An 18744-nucleotide genomic window follows, 5' to 3' on the forward strand; every position below is an offset into this window, starting at 1 on the left:
AGTGGTTCCACTTAAGTTTAGCCAGGAGTCTTTTTGCAAACAAATCAGCTGCTGTTTACTTCACATTTGTTTGTCTCCCTTTGCCCCTCTCCTATTTGTCTTTGTCAGGAATGAAGCTGCCATCTCGTACCCCGACCCACCTGGACAGTGAGGATGAGCAGAAGTGGAACCACACGGATGAGCCCACATCTGGTGGCAGGTGCTGTGCCTGCCCCAAGACAGACAGTCAGCTAAAGAAGGAGCAGGAAGAGATAGAGTACCGCAAGACATTTGAGAACTACCTCCACAATGAAGTCTTTGAAAGCAGGTATACACTAGGTTTTGCTTTGTAAATTGTTGCTATAGTTCATGACACATATGAACTATAACAACAGCTCGATACCATTTGCAGAATTAATAGAAACAGTGTCTAATGTTTTAGTGTAACAGTAATGTTTTAGGTCAGCAATAATACATTTTACCTATCTTTGCATAGTGTCATTTTATTAGAATCACTAGTGGCTTCAATACATTTAATTTACCACAAAACCTTTAAATATTTTATTAAATATTCCACATGCCTTCAGCAAGAGGCCATTACATTGTGACATTCCACACCAGAGCCATCAGGAAATGTATGTTTTAAGGGATTGTTTTATACAGATTTGAAAAGGCTTATGTAACTGTTAGGTGGACCACACTTATGAACATCCACATTGATGACTGAACCATCTACAAAAAATTGGGGCCAATTTTCTTGTGGCAGTAGCCACTAACTGCACAGCAGATTGGTTACAAATTTTTAATAAAAAGCTAATTGTAAAGCTTGTAAACATTCAGTCTGTTAAGCATTACACCAAGAGGAGTTTCTTGATTAGTTTGCTTGTCTTTGTGGCCATGCATCATCCATTCTAAAGGCCCTCTACCCAGTCAGAAGATCAGTCTTCTTTAGTCCCAGCTGCCATGTTGTACCTTTTAAAATGGCTCTGTGGGATCTCTGTCTTGTTGGTCTGTGTGTGTGGTTTATATAGAGCCTTGCTTTTGTACTAGGCACTAAAATGGAGAGCTTAAGCTGAGAGGTGCTGAATGCTTAGAAGCCAGTACCCCAACCCTCTTCACTGACAAATACATACAAGCACTCATAGTCACTCCCTCCACTTCCCGGGGGGTTAGTGATTACTGTGCCCATTATCATCCATGCCAGTCAAGGCTGCAGTATACTGACATTTGGATACACAAACACCCAAACTTACACATACCTCTTTTGTATGTAAAACCCATGCCACTAAATTTGGTAATGTTCTGAAGGGCACAAATAGCTCTTTATGCTCTCGGTTTCATCGTGCAAAGGGACTTAGTAGTTTTATTTGCCTGAACAAGTATTGGTTTACCATTAACTCCATACTCCGTAGCCATATATTTCCTGTATTGTGAACGAGATGCTATAAAGCAGCAGCTTAGAGGAAAACTCGCCACACCAGCAGTAGTCATTTTTGAAGTTATTTTTTTCAACACTAATGAAGTGACTCTACCTATACCCTACTGCTTTCATTTGGTTTGAATTCAAGACTTGTGTGCTAAGCATACACTCATAGCTAGTAAAAGCAAATTTGACTTTACTTAATGGTACCATCTAGTGGTGAGGGTCAGTAGGTCTTCCAGCAGAGCAGTCGGAGGCATTTGTCGAAAGATTTTATGCTGTCAGACTTGCTACACACTGGATAGGTTAGTGTGGTTGTACTACAAGTTGTCACTGGCCTGGACTGGCCTGCTACAGCTCCATCATAATGCCATTACCAGATAACACAAAAGTGAAATTATTCTGTCAAAGCCTGTAATTCATCCATATTTGTGTTTCCATCAGTCACACATACAGAGAATTGAATGCATCAAGTCCCTAAAAATAACTTGGTGTCGATTATGTTTTCAGTGGTGTTTTGCTAACTACTTTACCTTTGGCTCTGTTTCCCTGTTTATCCAGACCATCTCGGCGGCGACGCTCAGTAGGAGTTGCAAATGCCACCCAAACTCCTCACTTTCTGACCACAGCACCCACTCTTGCATTTGGCTCCACCACAGCCACCCCTGAGGATGAAGGCGAGGATGAGGAGGGATCCAAGGTCTCAAAAACTTTAAATGTTATAAACTGTACAAATTATTTTTGTCATTTTTGTGTAGAATGTAGTTGCCAGACACTGACATTCCTGCAATTAAGGTTAATTAAGTGAAACCTGTTTTCTGAAAAAGCAACTTCATGGTGCGGAATGGCAAACATGCTATACTTAATAAAACAATATTTATATTGAACTTTAATAAATAAATTGAGTTGGCATTTTCATACTGTGAGGGAGATTGGCAATTCCAGCTTTGGAGCAAATAAAATAAAAAAAGAGAGTTTCTCATCTTTCTCATCTTTTCTGCTTAGGTGGAACTGAAGGTGTTTTCAAAAGAGTCAACAGTCATCTCTAACCTGCATCACTTTACTAGTTATAAGATAGAGATCATGGCCTGCAATGATCTGACAGACCTCAACCGCTGCAGCATGGCTACCTATGTCAGTGCCCGTACTATGCCAGAGGGTAAGCACAAATACCAGCCTCAGATATGTACGGTTTATATATACTCTGTTGCATCATGTTCTTTGGGTACATCTAATAGAATGGCAGAGCAACAAATTTTCATTGACAAGGTTCATATTTGCTCAGAATAAAAAATCCATGTAGTTCACATGCCAATGTAAAATGCACTAAATATAATATTGCCTTATGTGTTTTTCTTATCACTGGCTCTTACAGAGAAAGCAGATGACATCCCAGGCCCTGTGACACATGAGATAGTGATAGCTGAGACTCCCCATGTGTTGATTAAGTGGAATGCACCACGCTCTCCTAATGGACTAATCATATTGTATGAGGTGTTCTACAGGAAAGTTGGAGACACTGAGGTCAGTATTAACCATCGCCAAACTTTAGAAAATAAAGATTTTAGGAAAAGTCAGAGGAAGTAGGGGCTGTGGTTCAGATGTTTCTAAAGACGATGCAGGGGAAGGAGGGAAAAAGCCAGCAGGAGCATTATGATGTTCTGTGTAGGAATGAGAATTGCAGACCTTATAGGCAGAGAGGTCCTCAAGAAAACATGGATAAAGATGAGAAGAAATGCAAAGAAACTAAGGAGTGATCTGAAAAGAGGAGGCAGGCAAGAAAAGCAAAGGTTTGTTGTGTATAAATAAAAATTCTGTCAGTTCCTTATATGGGGCAAGGAACAAAGGATATGTTTGTTTACCACTGCTTGTTGACATTTTCTGCTGTTTGTTAACATTTTCTGTGTGGTTGTGTGTTTATTTGCTTGTCTTGTTTGCGTGTATGCGTGCATGTGTGTGCTCTTTTGTTGTTGTTGTTTACTTGCTGTAAATGTGTGGATTCAGTTCTCATTGCTATTCAATGCTGCACTGCCTGACCCTAGGAGCCTGTAGCAGCTCTGTTGCCATAGTAACAGAGGTAGAAAGGAAGACTAGAATGCAGTGGCAGAATTGGACTGGCATCTCAGACGACATCTCCAGTGCTCTGCGCTACACTATAAACAGACCTTTTAGCCTAAACTATATGATCTAGATTTTTTTAATACAGATATTTAGAGCAGGTCAGAAGTTAATCTGGAATATTTCAATGTTCAATGATTATTGCATGGTGGTGGCATCCAAATGCATAGGGTGTACTATTCTAGATTTTAACTTGTACAGTCAGACCTCAGACTGCCTTTTAATTTGCATACATGCTTGAAAATGTGCAAATATAACATTTCACAATTACATGGACCATAAACAGCAAAAATGGTTGTTCAATATTAAGCTCTTTATTATGATTTTTTGTGGTGAAACATATAGTATATGTGGTGACAAATTTATAGTTTAGAGTTTTACAAAATTATCACTTCTCAAGTAGATTAAATTAAAGTTGGCGGTTGATGTTAAAAGCAATAATTTGGAGTCAATATACATAGTAGTTAACTATGTAGGGATAACTTGAAAGTCCTATGTTAAGCTTTTACTTTGTCAGATTATGTTTTACATTTTGTTCCTCAGTGTTCTCAATTTTAAGTACTTGCACTATTGTTATACGAGTCCAGTTAGACATGCAGAGTTGTCATCGTACTGTGATTTGAGGCAAAAATCCTGAATTCAAAATTAGTCTTTCTTGACAGGCCAAAATCCTTTCTTAGCACTTGTCATTAGGCCTTCTTATGCTAAAATGTGTGTGTTTTGTTTAATTTTGTTTTTTAATCTAGGTTCACACAGCTTGTGTGTCACGTCCGGCTTATCTCATGTCAGGTGGCACAAAACTTTCACTTTTGCAGCCTGGAAACTACAGTGTGAGGGTCCGCGCCACTTCCTTGGCAGGAAACGGCTCCTTCACAGAAACCACATACTTCTTCATGCCCAATCGTAAGGCTGAAATGTATATGTCTGACTGTTGAACTCATACATTTTCCACACACATCTGGATGTTTCGAAATTGCTTACACACTGTTGACACGGACTCTCTGCTCATTATGGTAGTTGAAGTCCAAAAACCCATTCATAAAAAAGTACTTAAGCTTTGGTTAGAAAAAACTTTTTTAATGTTTTTTTAATACATTTTATTGGAAAGAAACATTTTGTTTTCCACAATGTCTTTATTTTGTAGAAGCATTATTTTATCTTTAAGATATTGAATAATCAAGGTCTATTCAATGTTACTTATTATTTATCAACAGATCTGCCATCCTCTGCCATACGAAGTTAATTAATAACTAATGACATCTGTGTTTATTGCAGCGGATCCTGGTTTAATTTGGATTGTGATTGGTCCAGTCATCTGCTTTTTCCTGCTGCTGTTTTTGGGAGGTGGATGCTTTTGGATTTTGAAGAAAAGGTAAAATCTTTAACTGTTGTCACTGACCCACCATGCTGGACATAAACTGTGCAGAAACTTATTGTTGAATTTAAAGTTGAGCATATTAAAGTTTAATTACCTTAAGCAAATTAGATCTGAGGAGCATTTTCTGATCGTAAGATGATATACAGATGGAAGGTTACATCTTATTACAGTTCTCAGTGCTTATATGTTCTCTGTCATTGTGTTAAAGACAAACAGAAGGCCCAACAGGACCTCTTATCGCCTCCTCAAACCCTGAGTACATCAGTGCTAATGATGGTAAGACTAGCATAAGATTTCTAACATTAATAATTACAACATGTTGTATATTGTCTACATATAGTTGGTTATAAGTTGAGTGTGAAATAACCACCACTGTTGATGCTGCTTTGTCATGATGTCTCTGTTTTGATGTAGTGTATGTTCCAGATGAATGGGAGGTGCCCCGAGAGAAGATCAATCTGCTTAGGGAACTGGGTCAGGGCTCCTTCGGCATGGTGTATGAGGGAATCGCCAAGGACATTGTCAAGGGAGACCCAGAGACACGCGTTGCAGTCAAGACAGTCAACGAATCAGCTAGCCTGCGGGAGAGGATTGAGTTCCTCAACGAAGCCTCCGTCATGAAGGCCTTCAGCTGTCACCACGTGGTATGACATGCTGTGCAAACAGTTTCCAACAAATGTAATGGATACTGAAGCAGCTGTCTGTGCACTCACAAATTACAGTTTAGTACAGCTTTGATCATTTTGTAGACATCAGCATAAACATGTCATAACTTGGTTTACGCTGCTATATTGACACAGTTTACCTCCCAAAACAAACCAGTACACTTGGTAGGCAAGAATGTTTTCTTAAATGGCATAGTACACACCAATTAAACTGACATATGTTGTGCTGTTAGTTGGATGTTGAAGAGTGGAGAGAAATCTGTACTATTTTCCCTCTGCCAAGTGTGAGAGAATTGACATTGTGGCAATGATTTATTAATGTGCTGTCTTGTCTGCTGCCTGCTTAACAGCAGGGATCTTCCTCTTAAAAGAAAGGAATTTAGGAAACCTTTCCTAAAGTTAAGCACATATATTTATTCATCTTAAAGACGTCACTAGATTTTGAAGTGTTATCTTTATACTCCTGAGCATTAGATTGTAAAATGTAACTGTTATTAAATTTCAAAGTTGAGGTTAAAAATAATTATTTGAATAACTTACTGTATCACAAACCTTTAGAAGGACATTATAGAATATATAAAGTATAACTTAATCTTTAACAGAAGAGATCAGGTGGTTGAGGACAGCCTGTTGATTCTGATTATAAAGGAAAAATGTTGTTCTAGTCTTGTGGTGTAAATAGTTTTTTTGAATTAACATATTTGTGGCCATGTGTTTTTTTTGGGGGTTTTTTTTCATGTAGGTACGTCTGTTAGGTGTAGTGTCCAAAGGTCAGCCCACTCTGGTAGTGATGGAGCTGATGACCCACGGTGACCTGAAGAGCTACCTTCGCAGTCTCAGACCAGACTCTGAGGCAAGCGTCTGTATTTTAAGCCTAGTTCCGATAAGTCACTGACAGAATGTGTAAATGTATTTTTGTGCTTTTGTTTTGTAGAATAACCCAACTGGCCGTCCCCCACCTACACTGAAGGAAATGATCCAGATGGCTGCAGAAATTGCAGACGGCATGGCCTATCTCAACACCAAGAAGTTTGTCCACAGAGATCTGGCAGCCAGGAACTGCATGGTGGCAGAGGACTTTACTGTCAAGATTGGAGGTACTGTAGCTTGTGTTTGTTTTGTTTTCTTTGTTGTTAATATCACAGCTTGTTCTGTGTTATGAATTGGGTTATTGAACTGAATCAGACATTACAGTGTAATTATGAATACATAATACATTTTTAAGTGTGTTTGCAATTAAAGTGGACTGAGTTCTTATTCCCTGTTTTGTAGATTTTGGTATGACTAGAGACATCTATGAGACGGACTACTACCGTAAAGGAGGGAAGGGCCTGCTTCCTGTCAGGTGGATGGCTCCGGAGTCCCTGAAGGACGGAGTCTTCACTGCCCACTCTGACTGCTGGTAGGTCACATCTCAGCAGGTGGTGCGCAGTTTTTGTAATCCTCATTACATTTCTTGTGCTTTTGATCACCTTACGCAGAGTGTGTGTTTCTGTAGGTCATTTGGCGTTGTGCTGTGGGAAATCAGTACGCTAGCAGAGCAACCCTACCAAGGTTTATCCAATGAACAGGTTCTTAAGTTTGTCATGGATGGAGGATACCTGGACCGGCCAGAGAACTGCCCCGAGAGGATGTGAGTAAACAGACCTCATTTTATGTGCATATGAACATTTCAACAGTATCTTAACTTGAGGTCTGCAATGATTTACAACAATTTTTAAAATTCTTGTAAACCATTTGATTTTTCGATTATAATTTGTTAAATCTCTGCTCTGCCCAGTTCTGCCTGTCCTTGATCAGTTTTAGCTCTGTTTTGCTCTTTACACTTACAGTAGCCTACACTTATAGCGAGCCTTGTGTAAAATATGGAACAAACCACTGTTATAAACTTCTTTTGACCTCTGTGGTGGAACATGTCATTAGCTTCCTAGTGATTCTTCTACAGTGCCTTGTGAAAGTATTCGGCCCCCTTGAACTTTGGGACCTTTTGCCACATTTCAGGCTTCAAACATAAAGATATGAAACTGTAATTTTTTGTAAAGAATCATCAACAAGTGGGACACAATCATGAAGTGGAACAAAATTTATTGGATATTTCAAACTTTTTTAACAAATAAAAAACTGAAAAATTATTCAGCCCCTTTACTTTCAGTGCAGCAAACTCTCTCCAGAAGTTCAGTGAGGATCTCTGAATGATCCAATGTTGACCTAAATGACTAATGATGATAAATAGAATCTACCTGTGTGTAATCAAGTCTCCGTATAAATGCACCTGCACTGTGATAGTCTCAGAGGTCCGTTTAAAGGGCAGAGAGCATCATGAAGAACAAGGAACACACCAGGCAGGTCCGAGATACTGTTGGGGAGAAGTTTAAAGCCACATTTGGATACAAAAAGATTTCCCAAGCTTTAAACATGCCAAGGAGCACTGTGCAAGCGATATTATTGAAATGGAAGGAGTATCAGACCACTGCAAATCTACCAAGACCTGGCCTTCCCTCTAAACTTTCAGTTAATACAAGGAGAAGACTGATCAGAGATGCAGCCAAGAGGCCCATGATCACTCTGGATGAACTTCAGGGTTCTACAGCTGAGGTGGGAGACTCTGTCCATAGGACAACAATCAGTCGTAAGCCATTTCTTAAAGATATCCATAAAAAGTGTCGTTTAAAGTTTGCCACAAGCCACCTGGGAGACACACCAAACATGTGGAAGAAGGTGCTCTGGTCAGATGAAACCAAAATCGAACTTTTTGGCAACAATGCAAAACGTTATGTTTGGCATAAAAGCAACACAGCTCATCTACCTGAACACACCATCCCCACTGTCAAACATGGTGGTGGCAGCATCATGTTTTGGGCCTGCTTTTCTTCAGCAGGGACAGGGAAGACGGTTAAAATTGATGGGAAGATGGATGGAGCCAAATACAGGACCATTCTGGAAGAAAACCTGATGGAGCGTGCAAAAGACCTGAGACCGGGATGGAGATTTGTCTTCCAACAAGACAATGATCATAAACATAAAGCAAAATCTACAATGGAATGGTTCACAAATAAACATATCCAGGTGTTAGAATGGCCAAGTCAAAGTCCAGACCTGAATCCAATCGAGAATCTGTGGAAAGAACTGAAAACTGCTGTTCACAAATGCTCTCCATCCAACCTCACTGAGCTCGAGCTGTTTTGCAAGGAGGAATGGGCAAAAATTTCAGTGTGTCGATGTGCAAACTGATAGAGACATACCCCAAGCGAGTTACAGGTGTAATTGGAGCAAAAGGTGGCGCTACGAAGTATTAACTTAAGGGGACCAAATACTTTCGCAAGGCACTGTATAACCTATGTGGGATACCATCTTCCACACAGCCAGTTTTATCCTTTCTCTTTAAATCTTTCATTCTAGTTTTAAAATGTGTGTATTTTGCTGTTGCCCTTTCCAAGGCACAACCTGATGCAGATGTGCTGGCAGTATAATCCTAAGATGCGACCGACGTTCCACGAAATCATCGACATGCTGCGGGAGGACCTGCACCCATCTTTCCAGGAGGTCTCCTTCTTCTACAGTGAGGAGAATAAAGTCCCTGAGACAGAGGAATTTGATCTGGACCTGGACAACATGGAAAGCATCCCCCTTGACCCATCTTCATATTCGCAGAGAGAGGAGAGTTTAGGCAGGGACAGCGGGCCCTCAGTGGCCCTCAGAGGGAACTATGAGGAGCATGTCCCCTACACACACATGAACGGTGGCAAGAAAAACGGACGAATTTTATCGCTGCCCAGATCCAGTCCTTCCTAACATTTCCTGTTTCCTGAAATAACTTATTTACCCTTCCCATCCCTCTTTCTCTTCTAGTCCATTTTTCATGTCTTTCGTTTTCTAATGATTTTCTTATTCTTGTAAAAGCCCGTCGAATAAGACACAGATCTCAGGACCATTCTTTTGCTTCCTCATTGCTGCCAAGCATAGGCAAAGCAAGGGATGCAAACATGGTGTTACACTTTTTAACTTCCTCCCCCACAACACAGAAGACTTTCTATTACCAGACTATTGATCTATTGTTTTTCAATATTGCAACATTTTCAGGACTCACCGTGACAAAAACAGAGAAATAAACTGTGAACACAACAAACCTTTGACAACCAAGAAGGCTGCTTATGCTCAACTTCCTCAAAACTTGTCCCTCCTTTTCTCCCCACCAAATCTGCATTTCCATATTTTTGTGCTTTGTTATTTTACTGAAATCTTTTTACTAAGATAGTGGCCTTTTTATATGTGGCCTATAAACAAATAAGTGTCTATCAGCGCTTTTACTAATTTCTTTTTGAACAATTACTTAATCAGTTTGGAATGGTGGGATGACATGCAAAGACTTAATCCTAGAACAAAATATCAATTCCTAGAGGAATGTTTTCTTATTCGTCGTTTTTCTTTTCTTCTGTTTTTTTTTTTCTTTGTTTATATTTGGTTCTGCAGAATTCCAAATGATATACGGATTCATCGGGTGTTTGGTGACTAGTTTTAATTTATTTGCTTTTATTGTTATTTTTCTCTGTCTTTCTGCGTCCTCACTATGTGGCTGAAGGATATTTAAACAGTTTTGAATTGGACAAAAGAGTTCCTCCCTCAGACTGACCAATAGCTGCTGCTTTGATATATCTTAGTGTGTGTGTGTGTGTACACATACACACATACATATATAGAAATAATATTGGTGTTTATATACCAATATATGAATTAATTATAATTACATGACATATTGATGTTTGTAAATACTTCATATTTGTAAGATTTTTCATCAGAACCTTTGCTAGTATTTTTTATTTTTATTTTTTTTTGCCAGATTTCTTTCTCTCTGGGTTTAAAATGTTTATAGCCTCAGAAATCACACTACTTTACCACCAGTGCTCTCTGTGTCTTAGGCCTCTGTCAGTCTGGATGGGAAAGGGGAAAGCCCTGAAATATTGTCTGCTCACTGCGTCATTCTTTTTTATAAACCTTGTTTCCACTGAGAGCTGTCAATATTTGGAGTCACTTTTATTACATGAAAATATGAAACAAAAATAAGATAACCAAAAACAAAAGCTTTATATAAAAGATGAATTAGGTGTTTTGTGGTGCACCTGATGTCTGACGTTTGTCATCATGTCTGCTGTCTTTCTCTGGTCAGATTGCGTTTGAGTTGGAGGTGTGTTGTCACCTGTGCTTGTTTTTACAAGTTTATTATGTCTTTCATGTGATTGTGCTGGTTCTCCACGTCTATGTTATCTGTCAGCGAGCTCACAGAAAGTGACAGCTTGTTGTATAGCTTGTCCACATTTAGTGATTGTACTGCCTTGTGCTAATGTAACAGTAATGGCTTTTCAGGTGCGCTGTGCTGGTTGGATCAGGGCAAGGTGGGAATTAACACATTTTCCCAGCTAAATGCAAGTAAAGTGGATGACCAGGCCCTTTTTGACGTTTGTATCTGCTTTATGACCAGCACTAAAAGTCCTTAAACCTTTTTAATTCCTTCTGACCTGAGATCTGGTGCATTTCGGGACCTCAGAACAAGATGAGAGATTTTATCAAATTCACACTTTACAGTCCTCTCTCACTGTCGCTCTGCACCACACACACTTCCTGCACTCGCACTCGCTCCCTTTTCTGGCTTTCTGAGGCTTTCCATTGGCGTCTGATCTCACTGCTCAAAATCAAGCTGGTGGAATTTTCCACATTCTTTGGTCGAGGGCTGGAGAGATACAGAAAGTTCCAACTGTATTCACAGTCCACAGCAGGTAGTGTAGAGAGGGAAGCAGCCTTTCTATGTCACTCTATTAGTGTATGTGAGAGAGGGAGCGTGAGCATGATTTCTAATCCTATTATTCTCTGCTATCACGTGCAATTAGTCAGTCAGAACACGGTTTGCAGCAGCAATTTTACTCAGGTCAGCTTTTCCATGGCTTTGGAACTGCTTGTTCCTCATCTCCTCTGTTTTGCCTGCCTGCTGGCAAAACGGATATGTTACCACACCATTTCACACAAAAGACTTGTTTTCCCACTTAATAATAACTTGATAGAGATACATCGGCAGACAGATTTCCCTGAACAAAAATGTGAAGATGAATTCGCTAAATTTTTTTAAAGTTTGCTCCTCCTTCTCAAAAAAAAAAAAACATTCCTGTACCTTTTCAAAAAGGTACAGAGAAGCTAGTTGTCCTCATTGTTGACGCTTCATTTTGTGTCTTAAGACTATTCATTTACTTTAGAACAGAGTTTCACATCAGATCCTCCAAAAACACCTTTTTCTCACTCATCAAATCAAATCACTCAATGACATGGGAGGCGATAACAGATGAGTATAAATTATCTTTTTTTCTGGACTCACAGACCGGTGTGGTTGCCAATCTAGCCAAATAGCATTCAGCACTTATTGTATAGCCAAAGTGTTGGCAGCTTTCTGCCGGCAACAAAAATCCACAGAATCAGAGTCAGAGAAAGCAGAGAAGCTGCCTCCTTATTTTCCCAGTGCCTTCTCAACCCAGAGCCACGTCCAGGCTAGTTATATTGGCTAGTTTAACACTCACACACACATACAGGCCTCAGTGCCCTTTTATCATCAGATAAGAAAGACACAGAAATGGACACTTATTCTACATTTGTGTTTGCAGGGTCACAGTGTTGTGTTGTGAAGCCTTCTGACAGGGTTTTTGGTCTTTTTATTTCAGCTTGTTGCCAGCAAAAAGCTTCAGTTAACCCAGTGCTTTAGCTGTGATGATGTGTTTGGAGTCTGCTCCTTACTCACAGCCACCCAAGGTTCTGAAGAGTTACAGTATTGGACTTTTTTGCTATGTAAATGGTCTAGAAAAAAGTTTGGAAAATAAAGGCAGGATAAAAAGGATTTATTAAAACAATCTGATGCCCATCACTTGTGTGTATATGACAGAAATGGTGGAGCTGTTTCTCAGTTTCACATTACACACTACCCCTCTCCCTACCTACATATAACTGCCCTCTTAGTTTAACTGTTCTGTCTGTTTACTTTACATCTTTGAGTGTAATTTTCCAGTTTATACACAAACATCAGGCAACACAGGTTGCTTATCTTGTGGTGATGTGCACATGCATATGCAATTTTTAATTAAGATGGTGCCCATATCTTTGAAATAGCAGATATTTATTTTATTATGATCATTGTCACTGTGTAAGAAGAACACAGCTTTTTTAGTCAAGCATTTTTAGGGTGTTTGAGAGTGGAATGATGTTATTGTACATATGGAGTAGCTGGCGATGAGCAACAGCACTAGTTAGTCATTAAGTAATAGCTGTCATCTGTGTGGCCAGAGTCTACCTCAGTGCAAATGGAGGAATCAGTCTAAAGAGACTAAATCCGTATCCCATCATTTTAACTAATATCATTTTGTCATACATTACCGACACTGCTGATGAATTCCTTTCCCCTGTGGTGTATTAAATTATTTCTGTTTTCTCGTGTTCCAGGGGAGGAGTTCATTAGGCTCCAGCAGTATGTGGCTATTGTTCAATTACTGTCTGTCATATCTTCGCCACTTTCTTATGTCTTGATTTTTGAGCTCATTTCCAGGCATTTGTGTAGAGTTTATTAACAATCTTTTAAGCTATACAAATATTAACTTTCTCCCTCTTCCCTTGGCACTTACTACTTGTGCAACATCAGGCAGTCAATTGGCTTCACATACAAGTCTGTTCTGGTAACTTACAAGAGGCTTCACCTGGGCAAAGAAAGAAGCAGTGTAGCTCTATTATGTGTATTCTCCTTTTCTTATGTACACCAATCCTCTGGACTGTATTTAGTAGCGGCTCTACTGGTTCCTGGGGATGTGCCATAAGTGTGAGTCAAAAGAAAGAGTCTCATGTCTCTCATTGCATGTCTGTAATCAACAACATGCACACATGGCTGGCCAAGCTCAGCTATGCACCCTCATGCTTTGTTGTCTGTCAGAAAGTCCTTCAGTCTGTCAATCTGTCTCATTGTGGTCAAACAGTTAAACAGCATTTAAATCCCACAGCCATCCTCCAATTGTTAGTTTATTTGTCTGTTTCTCTGTTTTAATTTTTTTGCTGTTTTGTATGTATTATTTTTCTACTGTGAATATCAAGAGTTAACCTTTATTTTCTGTCAGTGCCATGGATCTGTTGGGTCTATTGTGGCTGATCAGGACACTGGTATCTGGGCTGGTTAAAAAGTTTTAAAAAAAGGAGGACCTGCGCTCTCTTCCTGCAAAAACAAAATGGAAAAAAAAAGCTGGACTGGGACAATCCTGTGTGCCATATGAACTATCAACAGACATGAAATCTAGATTGTAACATTTCGTCTCAGGGAGGTGGCCTGATGCATTGTGGTTGGAGGATAAAGGGGATGAGGAGGAAGAAGAGCTATCTAACTACCTTTTATTCACTCTGACAGAAACGCAAGTTCTCAGCATGCTTGCATAATCAAAATGGAGGTGATATGCCCAGGGACAAGTCTTCAACAACAAAAATCCAAACAACCCTTTCATAAGTTTCCTCCTTCCTTGAAGATAATTAGGAATCCTCTTGTCTCTCACTCCCTCGCTCTCTCTCTTGCTCTCTCTCGCCCTTCCTCTGACATGATGTGGTTTTGACTGCCTTGTAGTGGTTGGATGGGAGCAATGCAGGTCAGGGGTGGCAAAGCAAACAGGGCCTCCGACCCATAGTGCCTTGCTCAGACTAACAGCCAACTTGACCCCTCCCACCAAGTCCACTTCTCCCTGAGCAGAACTACCACTGACTGGCGTGTCTCCACCAGTCACTAAAGAGGATTTTCCACCTCTAAACATGAAATGAAAACCCAGAATTATGTTTATGAATTCTGTTTCTGTTGTTGTAACCGCAGAAAACAAACCTTGTAACATCTTGGTGAGAACATACTGTCATTTGGGATTATATGACTGATGATTTTTACCAAAAAAAAAAGTGGAACTTGTGTCTCTACTCAGCTAAGCTCTGGCTTGATTTGTGCATGCATAATGAATTATCTATACCAGCAGATAGCTTGATAATTTGACGCTTAATTGTTTTGCTTCTCGCCAGTCTGTTTTAACAGCGATGCCCCAAAGCACATGTAAAATCCCTTGATAAGGTACAAGTGAGTGCATTACATTTGTAGATTTCAATTTGAAATGCAGTCAGTTGATCCAGGATTTTGAACAGATTAATAAGCTCTAAGTGTAAATAGCAGTGGATTCCAACAGCCCCTGAAAAAAACGAAAGCACTTGATTTTAGGGAAGTTTAGGTTTGTTTTGTTCAACTCTGATTAACTGAAAAGCAATTGGACAGAACATGCTAGTGATGCAGCACAGGGGGAGAACAAAGCATTGTATGTATTATTGTTTTATTTTAAAGAAAAGAAAAAAGTATTACATTTTAGAGATGATTTCTATTTTTTTTAGCAAAAGTAGGGAGGGTAAATATAATTACTTTTTCTGACTGTAAACTTTTACTACACGTGTACATTATAAATTTAACATTGTTAATGTGTATATAACTTTTTTCTAAATTTAATGATAGATTTTTCTTTTTTCTCATGTCATTACCCACTGCACAGAAAATGACAGAGTCAAGTCTGTCAATGTATGTACAGGAGCAGCACAACTCTAGTTCGAGGGCTTAACCCTGTGAAACAAGACAACAGTATGTGGCCTGAAATGTCTCCCTGCTCTTAACCCCATGCATGTTCTGAATGCATTTGACCCCAACCATCCACAGCAGCATGTCACCCAGAAAGCCTTTCTTATATCACAAAGACCTCACCTATCACAGATGTTGGTATGGACTGTTTATGGAGAGAGAAGTGTTTAGTTTGCAAATGTGTTGTTTTGTTTGTTTGTTTGTTTGTTTGTTGGAAAAGACTCTAAGACCACTGCATAAAGAAGAGGAAACATGAGTGATTCAATCCTGAATAAGCTAAAAAGGAAGCTTGACAAATGATACAACAATTTTACATCTAAACCCAGAGATTGTTGAGGAGTGGTTGGACATTTCTTGGAATGCTAACCAATGAGCTAGATTCGAAGATTTGCGGCTCCACAATAAATATTTTGCTACAGCCAGCATCTGTTAGGTAAGGCTACAGTAGATACATTTTAAATTATATATTTTCAATACAAATATTTTCCAACATGGGCAACATGGGGATGGGGGGGCTAGCGCTGCCACCTCACAGCCAGCTGGCAGGGCCCTGTCTGTGTGGAGTTTGCATGTTCTCCCATGCTTACGTGGGTTTTGTTCGGGTTTCCCCCTACCACAGTCCGAACTGTGGATTGATTTGGAATCTCATGTTAGCACTAACTTAAGCTTCATATTTTAGCTTTAAGCTTAGTATCGAGTCTGGAAGCACGGGACAAAACTGAGCAGTGAGCCTGCTATATTTTGTTTTTGTTTGTATCAATACAAAATGTCACAGGCTCAAATCGAATCTGGCATGTAACAATGTGAAGAAAATAAGTTAAATGGAGTTTATTGGCCAGATTAAACAAACAAAACATACCACGTTATTGTTGAACATTAGAGCTGCTCTTTATTTGCTGGCATTTTGATTCCTTTGGAGTAAGCCAGACTGTTGTTTCCTGTCCCTATGTATCTGGTCTGTAAGCTAAGTGAAATAACAGTGTCTTGGCTGTAGCTTATATTTACCAGGCCAATCTGAGAACAATGTTGGTCTGACTCTGTCAGAAAGAGAACAAGCTTACTTCCAGAAAATGTCAAACTGTTCCTTTCAGTAGTCTGTGTGTAAAGGTGAAACACTTTAAGCCTCACATGCATTAAGTGCTGTTTGTCAGTAGTGCGATAAAGAATCGTTCCTGTTAGTGATATTGATCGGAGAGACAGACATTGCAGGTGTTGCAGGTTGCAATTAACCTGTATGTTAGATGACAAGTAAGAGGAAAAGGAGCTTCTCTCTGATTCACCTGTCAGTCCAGTGGTCGTTCCAGTTTACAAAAAAATACATTATGTTCGTCTCTCCCCTTTTTTCTGTGCTGTACGCTGTTTAAATTGGTGCAGTGTCTATGTTGTCCTCTTTATAACAGTTTCTGATGGGTGCTCTTCCTCTCTGTGTCCTACAAGTCTCTTTATCTCCTCTGTGCACATAGGTGGTCCCCAGAATGCTGTGTGTAGTCTTGCAGAATACCTCTTTATTAATGTCATTTTATTGACGATGAATACGCTGATGCATTAATTTGGGGATATGTTGTGTACACATTATGTTCGATGCATATGCCGACAGCAGGTCTACATGTGTGTATGTACAGTCCAAACCCGCAACCCACAGAAAACGCTTCATCCCTCACACTGGATCCAAATGTGCCATTATCTTTATGTATCACATATATCAGCATATTGAACGCACTCACTCACTCACACACACACACACACACACACACATACATAAATCATGCATATTGTACAGGATCAAAAATGTGCCATGACTAAATAAACGCTTGACAATTTATTTTTTCTATGTTTTCAAAGGAGAGCCAAGTAGTGACATGTACAGAAAATGTTGCAATGAAAATAAAATCTTGCTGTGTGTAAATTATTCAACAATTAACTGTTTATATTAAAATTATGAATAAAATTATTGGAGAATATGTGTCTTCTCACACTTTTTAACCATGGACTGAGGCAGAAAGGCAGGAAGCCAGAAACGATACGACACAAAGTTTAAAGTAACTATTTTACTAACCTTTTGACATCACTTCACTAATACAAAGAGCAAAATACATTGAAAAGCTCAGAAAGCATAAAATATAATAAGTGGAAAAAAACAAAGTGAATTTCCTAAGTATTCTTCATTTGTAAATATTTGAAGTACTGTTTTACTTTTTATGCTATTTTATACTTATTATACTTTGTTTCAGAAGGAAATAATTGTCTTTTGTGTAACTAATGTTTTTTTTATTAGTGACCCGGCTGTACGCTTGTATAATATATCTACATGTCATCATAAGCACATTATTTTATTCACAAAATTATAAAGGGCCTTATCCTTCAGAAAGAGGATCTTTTGTATCACCTCAGTAAGATTTTCCACCAATACTTTTACTATTATTACTATGTATTTGATATTTTGCAGACCATGATCAGCTGTGGCGACCCTGAACTTAAGGGATAAGCCAAAAGGAAAAAAAAAAAAAACTATATTTGATATTTGCATTATTTTCCCCTTATGCATTTAGAACTTGCACCCAATTCAGTTGCTTAAGGACACGTTAAGATGAGTTAATTTCTTTTTCATCATGCTGTAATTTTCAGTGAAATATTTAAACCTTTAGCTTGCTGTGGTTCATATGCAATCATTTTATGATGCAGCTTCAAAGGAAAGAATGATATTATCAGATACACTTAAATTTATTGTAAAGTGGGCTACATTTTTTACATTTAATAAACATCTTTCAATGCAGAGTCAATTCAAAATCAACAAACGAGCACATTGCTCTTGTATTTACTGATATAATACCATTGTTTTTCACTCTCACTGTCTGGATTCTCTTTCAGGGGAAAACACCACATATTCATATAAGTCTCAGTGTTGACACACTAGTGTATGAAAAAAATGAAAGGTGAGGAGCGGTGGTACAGTGTGCAACGACATGTAAATCTGATGATGTTTTGCTGTATCTAAAACCACTACAAATGCAGCTAGATCCTCCTAGCTATATCTAAGGCCTGTGCAGGGGAGCTGCAAAGTAAAGCTGCAGAACGCAAAGGTGAGAACCATGAAAAAACACTTCATATCAGGGACTAATATACAAACATGAAAGCATCATCTTTAGGTTTTTATGTAGTTCAATATATGATTAAATCCATGTGAGCTCTAAACAAAGTCACAGCTCATGAGCTCAGAGCAAAGGTTTATTGTCAATAACCCTGCTCGCTCATTGTCAACACATGACTTTGGTTGAAACTCTTTTCATGCTACAATGCTGTGCTGCATTCATTGCACGAGCTGCCACAACATGTTTCACAGCTGCAGTTATGTGTGAAACTGTATGTGGGCCATTCAGCTGCAGTTCGTTGTGAGCTGCACAGACAAAAAAAAAGAGGAAGCGGGGTTGAGATCCTGTGGCTGGCTGCTGGCTCTCTGCACTCAGTATGAAGGCAGTCAGTCAGCGCAGTCAGACCTTGAAAATCTCTGACTTTTTCTCCT

The 18744-nt window shown here is 39.2% G+C and overlaps 1 protein-coding gene across 1 annotated transcript in view; it reads left to right on the top strand.

The window, feature by feature from the left end:
* insrb (insulin receptor b) overlaps positions 1-17185 on the top strand; it is an 83198-nt gene extending 66013 nt beyond the window's left edge. Inside the window, exons 11-23 of the mRNA XM_067512028.1 lie at positions 109-307; positions 1961-2099; positions 2405-2558; positions 2775-2923; positions 4264-4420; positions 4793-4889; positions 5104-5171; positions 5310-5539; positions 6303-6413; positions 6495-6657; positions 6833-6962; positions 7059-7193; positions 8998-17185. Of these exons, the coding sequence (XP_067368129.1) occupies positions 109-307; positions 1961-2099; positions 2405-2558; positions 2775-2923; positions 4264-4420; positions 4793-4889; positions 5104-5171; positions 5310-5539; positions 6303-6413; positions 6495-6657; positions 6833-6962; positions 7059-7193; positions 8998-9352 (2087 nt within the window). The 3' untranslated portion in view covers positions 9353-17185. The remainder of the gene's footprint in view (positions 1-108; positions 308-1960; positions 2100-2404; positions 2559-2774; positions 2924-4263; positions 4421-4792; positions 4890-5103; positions 5172-5309; positions 5540-6302; positions 6414-6494; positions 6658-6832; positions 6963-7058; positions 7194-8997) is intronic.
* Positions 17186-18744: the final 1559 nt, after the last annotated feature.

Source organism: Channa argus, chromosome 8 (assembly GCF_033026475.1).
Source record: "Channa argus isolate prfri chromosome 8, Channa argus male v1.0, whole genome shotgun sequence".
Classification (NCBI taxonomy): Eukaryota; Metazoa; Chordata; class Actinopteri; order Anabantiformes; family Channidae; genus Channa; species Channa argus.